Below are 7,074 nucleotides of genomic sequence, written 5' to 3'. Positions count from 1 at the left end.
TTCACCTTGGGTGAGATTTCCTCTCAAGTTCCCACTGCTAATTCGCAACACATACATATGGGATTGAGACTAGTAATCAACTTTCCAAACCTAATGCCCCAACAAACTCCCGCCTATACTCTCATTCCCTTTATCCGAAGTAGCCAAACACGCTAAGTGATACGCACCGAGGGAAGTTCGTCGCTAGACCCACCACCTTTGTATTTACCGGCTACTTCATGTCACGTTACTTCTAATTCCACCACGCCACGAGCTTGTGGCCTCGCCCTTGATTGCGACGGGACGGAGATGTTGGGCCGCTCGTTGTCAACACGCCATGTTTCGTTACTTTTAAATTCGCCGCGTCGGAAGTAGGATGACGAAACAGGTGCTCTTTTTGGTTGGCGTTAGGGGATGGGCCTCCTTGATTGTGCCGAGTAGATTGGCAATGTTGGGCTGCTCCTTGTCGAAGACGACACATTACACTACTTCTAAATCCACCACGCGCGGGAGCATGATAAACGAAGACGCTTTTTAGTGCCGCGTTAGGGGAGGGGCCTCCGCCTTGATTGTGTCAAGTAGACTGACGATGTTAGGCTTCTCGTCGCCTAACGCTATGTTTTGCTACTTCTAAATCCACCCCACCACAGCCATGATAACTGAAAGAGGCGCCCTTCCATGGGCCATCGGGGGGAAGGGAGCCTTTCTCGTTATCATATCATGAACTCAAATGTAGAGCAAAATTAAGGTACTTCTTCCGATCCGCAACAATTAATATGGATCGGATGGAGTATAATTTTTCATTATACTATCTTAAACTTGACACTACCACTGCATATAGATCTCATCCTTAATTTGGAAAACCTAAATCTCATCCCTAATTTCTGGCTCCCAAATTAATCATTACCTGGTCCGTTTGTTTCATTTCTACAAGCAACTCCCACTCAAAACCCCCACAAACCCACACATTGCTTCAGCCCCCTCCCCTTCCCCTTCTCCCCTCTCCCCACCCCCTCCGCTCCGCTCCCGATTCCCAATGGCGTCGTCGTCCTCGTCGCCGCCGGCGCGCCGCTCCGTGTTCGACGCCGCCTACATCCGCGCGGAGTTCGACGCCGCCGGCATCTCCCCCACCTTCATCCCTACCATCTGGAAGTACGCCTTTCTAACCCCTAGAACCCTACGCGCGCGCCGCGCCCCATCTCCGTCTCCCCCCTTGTTTCGAGCGGTGGTGCTCACTCTGTGTCGGCGTGTTCAGGTACGTGCTGCAGAACCCTAGGTGCAGCGACCTCGACGGCGTCCCGTCGCTCTCGGCGGCCGCGTACGCGCTCCTGCGGAACAAGTTCCGGCCGACCACCTCGACCCTCACCGCCGCCGCCGAATCCAAGGACCGCACCACCACCAAGCTGCTCATCCGCCTCCAGGTGACTGCTTAGCTGCTCGCGTCAGATCAATTTTGGGGACGGTGATGTAGGGTGCGACAGTTTGGTCTTGTAAGCCCTTTTAGGTCTTGTATGAGCTTTTTAGGGCCTGATGATTGTTTTGGGATTCACATCGTTTCACCCTTCCTGATTGTTTCCCTGCACATTTGCATGACATCGCGTCATTCTAGTTTTTACTATGCAAGCATCCAGTGGTGGAGCTTGAGCAAGAATTAAGAGGGGGCTAAATGAGTCTTAAAGGGAGTTGAGGGGGCTAATTTAGGATATTGTGTCAATGGACAAGCTTTTCTAAGTTGGCAATGTTATAGTTTCCCTTGTTATCCTAATCCTAGTCCCTAGATATGAGAGATTGACTTAGTGCTGATTTTGTTGTCTGCAGTCCTACCCTGGATTTGGACCTTTATATAGGACAATTCACTGACTCTCCCCTTGTGTTCTCAGCACCTTTTCTGGTTTATAGCTTTTGTGTTTTGCTTTTGCAAAAAATTGCCCCTTTTGATTCTACTATGTTAGATATTGATAAACATGCATAATTTAATGGGACCATAATTGAATGGCCGCTTGAGAAACATTTTATGAATCAAGCCTCACCATGAGCTGTGAACTATGCATAAGTCCTGGATCATAGCGTGTAGAAGGGCCTATTGAATTGCTGTCTATGTGACCTACACTAATAAATATCTAAATTGTCTCAGGCTTATTACATGTGTGGTGTTTATGGGTTACTATACTAAGATTAAAAAAAAATCCCTGTATTAAATCAAAATGTATCTGTACTTATCTATGAACTTCATTCCAATGCCGGTCAAAGAACTATGTTGTTTGATTCAAGTGCAAGCAAGCATCAGCCACTTGTATGATTGTTGTTGAGGAAATTGATGTACAAATTGTTATCTGTACCTTCAGTAGCAATATGTTAGCATGTTTTTCTTGGTCTCTAGATATGCCGCCTGCCCAGGTGATCATGATAATTGTAGTGAACTGGGATTTATGAGGTTATATACCAATAGGAGGATGGCAGGGCAGTATGGCTAATTCAGGAGGGGTTATAATTATATTGGGGATTGAGAGGGTGAAGCAGATGGGAGATATATTGTAATATTCTTACTTGATAAAAATGGATGCACCAAGGCTCTTTATATAGAGCTGGCCCTAACAAATTGATTCTAAACAAATCTCATATCTAAGGAAATATCTTATCTATAATTGATTTAAGGCCCAGGCTAAGATGTATCATACCTCTTATTGGCTTAAGGCCCGAGCTAATTGATGTCTTACCTCTAATTGACTACCCCTAGTCTAAATGCTAATATTCCTAACTTTCAGATAACTGTAATTATATCCCTTAACTGGAGTCAGCTAGGACCGGCTGGGTCTAGTGTGTGGGTGACCCATCCACATGACAATAATACACTTGATCCAAGCTTGGATGCTTCAAGTTGTGTTGGACTTATGACATCGTGTGCTGTATTAGTTTTATAGTTTCCTAACAATCTGAATTTTACACAATCACATCTTGAACTCTGTAATGCCACTCAGTACCATTTCATTTCATCATCACTGCCAATTTGTGACTTGATTTGGTTGCTTGCATGAATCACCTTTCCTTTTGTTATCGTTGTTGTCAGATACTTTTGCTTGTTTCCATTTGGTGGCACAAATTATTTTACTTGTTAGCTTGTTCTAACTTCTACTACCTCCGTTCCTAAATACTTGTCTTTCTAGGCATTTTAACAAGTGACTACATACGGAGTAAAATGAGTGAATCTACACTCTAAAATATGTCTACATACATCCGTATGTGTTAGTCATTTGAAATGTCTAGAAAGAAAAATATTTAGGAACGGAGGGAGTAATATCAAAGGTATTGGACTAATCACACTTAAAATTTTGTGGCCCTAGAATGGAGAATCTGTAGAAGCAGTGATCATGCGGTATGATTCACGACTAGGGAAGTATGATGGGAAGACACGCCCTGGAGGAGTGCGTTCAACCCTGTGTGTATCGTCACAGGTAGATATATTTTCCTTTCATATTGAACGACCAGTGCTTTAGTAAGACCTAAAGACTTGTTTCTAATGGCGTAAATTGTTTAGGTAGTACTGCTTCTGTGGACCTTTTGGTAACCTTTTGTGCGGCAGCATACTATGATCATTGTTAAGCTTGCAACTTTCTGATTATTTTTATTGACTTTGCCCTATAATATAACACAGGTTGGGTGCAAGATGGGCTGTAGATTCTGTGCTACCGGAACAATGGGATTCAAAAGCAACCTTTCCTCTGGAGAAATTGTTGAGCAGCTGGTCCATGCAACCCGTTATTCTCAAATTCGAAACATTGTTTTCATGGTAATTTTAATTCTTAACGTGTTACGACTTTCCTGATATTTCTTTTCGAAAGAAAATCATGCCCACTGGAGTTTTTTCATCATCCTAACCTGATTCATCTGTGTTGTTTGGTTTTATTATGGATTTTTTCGTGTGTACTTTGCATGGGGATTTACGGTCAGAAAGTCAAAGCCATGGTGCATCTTTTTAAGTGTTGCCGTTGTATATTTTTTGTTGTTTCATGACTGATGTTTGTAAATAATATGATTTTTATTGGCAAAGGTTGGCTGCTGTATGGGTTTGTTCTTGTATGAAGTTAGTACGCAGGATCATTGTGCTTCATGCTACATATACATGTGTTTATAAACATTCATGCAAGTTCAAATTATTGTATGGAAAACCATTTGTATTTGTATCGGTGAGTACTCCACTGTCTTATATCTATACAATGTGTCTTTATAGACAAACTACTGTGCCAATTGGGTTACTAGTGCTCATGTTATTAGTGAGAAAATTGGTAGATAATCTTATTGGATCTGATGTCTGGTAAACAGTATTCTCTAGATGACTTTCAATTTATGTACTTGCTCTGCCGTATATGCAGGGAATGGGGGAGCCATTAAACAACTATACTGCTTTGGTTGAAGCAATCCAAGTCTTGACAGGATTTCCCTTTCAGATTTCACCCAAGAGAGTTACTGTATCTACTGTAAGCATACCTGCATAAGTAGCTTGTTTGCATGTTGAAATAGCATTCTTGAGATGATTTTCTGATGACAGTCTTAACCTTATTGAATACTTATTAAAGTGACTTTCTGGATGAGCTATTATTGCCCCTGTTTTGTGATAAACTACACACTGGAAAATTGCGTCAAATATATACTCCCTCTGTCCCGTAATATAAGATCGTTTTTCAAGCTAAAAACGATCTTATATTGTGGGATGGAGTGGTTGACAACTGTGCAATGATCACCGAGCAAATAGTGCAGTGGGCATTGGATATTAGTAAGGATGTACTTGTCTGCTGAGTGGTCATCTTCTATTTCAGTGTTAATTATTTTGCTGTCCAAAATAATTTTGTTGGTTACCTGGATCATAAGAGACATTTCCCTTTTTACTCCACCTATTATTGAAGCCGCTTCCAGTCTAGACTCCAAAAATGGATAAACCTGTATTGCAGTATACCTTTGTTCCTGTCCTTTTGTCTGGTGAAGACTTGTCGATGCTGATAACTTGATATTAATTTGTGCTCTTGTGCTATCCATACTTTTGACTTGTACTATTGTTGCTATTATGGCTTGTGTACCATATGGTTCATCATGGTGTAAGTATGCCCTGCTAATATTTAGTTGAACTATTGAGTTTTGTTTAGGATTAATGTAGCTAAAAATTGATCATCATTTAGGATTGGACTTGGAGTAACTGTTGTAAATCTTAGTGTATATCATAATATTATATGATGTACTGCAGGTTGGGATTATCCATTCGATCAACAAGTTCAACAATGATCTTCCAAATATAAATTTAGCTGTGTCATTGCATGCTCCTGACCAAGACATACGTTGTCATATAATGCCTGCTGCACGGGCCTTTCCTTTAGCAAAGCTAATGAATGCATTACAATCGTATCAAAACGCGAGGTAAGATTCTACAAATGTCACGACTTTGTCAATGCCAAAGTTTTAGAATGCTTAGTTTTAAGTATCAACGATCTCGCTTCCATGTTCCATTGCAGCAAGCAGACAATCTTCATTGAGTATATTATGCTTGACGGAGTGAACGATCAGGAGGAGCATGCCCACAAGCTTGGCAAACTACTTGAAAATTTTAAAGCGGTGAGATAAGTTGTCTTTTGTTACTATGTTTTTTTTTTCAAAAATGTTGCGAACCATCTGAAGTTCTGAACTGCATCTGATGTGAATGTGTGCTTCAAATCAGTTTTTTTTTCTTAGGCAGCTAGCACATAATGCCATGACCAGTTGAGCACAATGAGTTTTTTAGTGCATTGCGATTTTGCTTATTTCATCTTCATTGATGGTCGCATGTTGAAACCAATCATCACTCTGCTCTCCTAATCACTGACAGGTTGTTAACCTGATACCATTCAATCCAATTGGCTCAGCAAGCACTTTCAAGACAAGCAGTGACCAGAGCATCAAGAAGTTTCAGAAGGTCCTGAGAGGCATCTACAGCATCAGAACCACCGTTCGCCAGGAGATGGGTCAAGACATAGCCGGTGCTTGTGGGCAGTTGGTGGTTAGCCTGCCCGACGAAAGATCGGCAGGCGGGGCCACCCTTCTGTCAGATATCGAAGATCTCAGGATCTGACCTCTACCCCGCCTGTTGCTCGATATATCATGAAAAGTCGAATTATATTACCAATCAGCGTCATGACTTGATATAGTAACTAGCACCGTAGTTCCCAAGCAAGCTTTAAAATATAGACCTGATTTTGGCCATCGTGGTGTGTGTTTCCCTTCCAACTTGGGAACACAATTTTGCTGCTGTTCGCACAAGTGCCACAGACCTGGTTTTTGTGGGCAGCAACTGGAAAATGCTAGCAACTCTATCTAAGCCTTGCGATGGACATATATATATATAGTAGCACCGCAGTGCTGGCCTCGCATTGGATGTGTACCTCGTGTCGAAGTTAGATGTATACTGGCAAGTTCTCATTTGGATCTCCTGCTGCTATTTTGATATTTGATCTGGGTGTGTTGGGCTTGAGCTCTTCTCTGCTGCTTGTTTGTTTAATTGTGTCGGCGGGATTGTTGCCTCGTTGCTCAGACGTTATGGTGCTGCATGTGTGAGGTGATGGTGTGTGGAGCTGGCAGTTGGTGGGGGGGTCATGTGTAGTGTGGTGGCAAGACATGGTGAAGCACATGAGATGTGTTGCTCGTTTTCTTTTCTGGCGTCTAGGAAATGTTTTTCTTTTTTTCAAAACGGATCGTCTAGGAAATGTGGATGCTTGGTGGCAGCCTGCCGGGCGTACAAGTACTCCCACCGTCCCAAAATAAGTGTCAGCCGATTTGGGACTGAGGGAGTATATTGGAAGGTCTTAATTTTTCATGTGCCTATTTCAAGTTGCCTGGAAAACGATTTGGTGTAAACTTGATTTTCGTGGAGAAGAAAAGGGCGCGAAGCAGAGCTCCGACGTTGAAATGGGGCGATGTGGTTGGCCGGCCTCGCCAGACTTGGGGATGACGTTGCTCGCCGCGACGGGCCAAGGCAGGTAGCAGGATGAAGGTGGCAGGGCAGGGGCAGCCGTTGGAATGATCCGACGGTTCAGCCAAATTAACTGAAGGTGAGCTTCTCAGGTGACTTACAGA

The 7,074-nt window shown here is 42.8% G+C and overlaps 1 protein-coding gene across 1 annotated transcript; it reads left to right on the top strand.

Annotated features, from left to right (window-relative positions):
• The first annotated feature begins 945 nt into the window (after positions 1 to 945).
• On the top strand, positions 946 to 6,472 carry LOC119291325 (dual-specificity RNA methyltransferase RlmN-like). The gene is made up of 8 exons (XM_037570069.1): positions 946 to 1,131; positions 1,235 to 1,400; positions 3,321 to 3,431; positions 3,632 to 3,766; positions 4,350 to 4,454; positions 5,216 to 5,385; positions 5,481 to 5,580; positions 5,831 to 6,472. Exons 1-8 carry the CDS (start codon positions 1,016 to 1,018, stop codon positions 6,071 to 6,073), a joined length of 1,146 nt encoding a protein of 381 aa, XP_037425966.1. The 5' UTR covers positions 946 to 1,015; the 3' UTR covers positions 6,074 to 6,472.
• Positions 6,473 to 7,074: the final 602 nt, after the last annotated feature.

This window comes from Triticum dicoccoides, chromosome 4B, assembly GCF_002162155.2.
Source record: "Triticum dicoccoides isolate Atlit2015 ecotype Zavitan chromosome 4B, WEW_v2.0, whole genome shotgun sequence".
Classification (NCBI taxonomy): domain Eukaryota; kingdom Viridiplantae; phylum Streptophyta; class Magnoliopsida; order Poales; family Poaceae; genus Triticum; species Triticum dicoccoides.
This window is presented reverse-complemented; position numbering and strand designations above follow the sequence as displayed.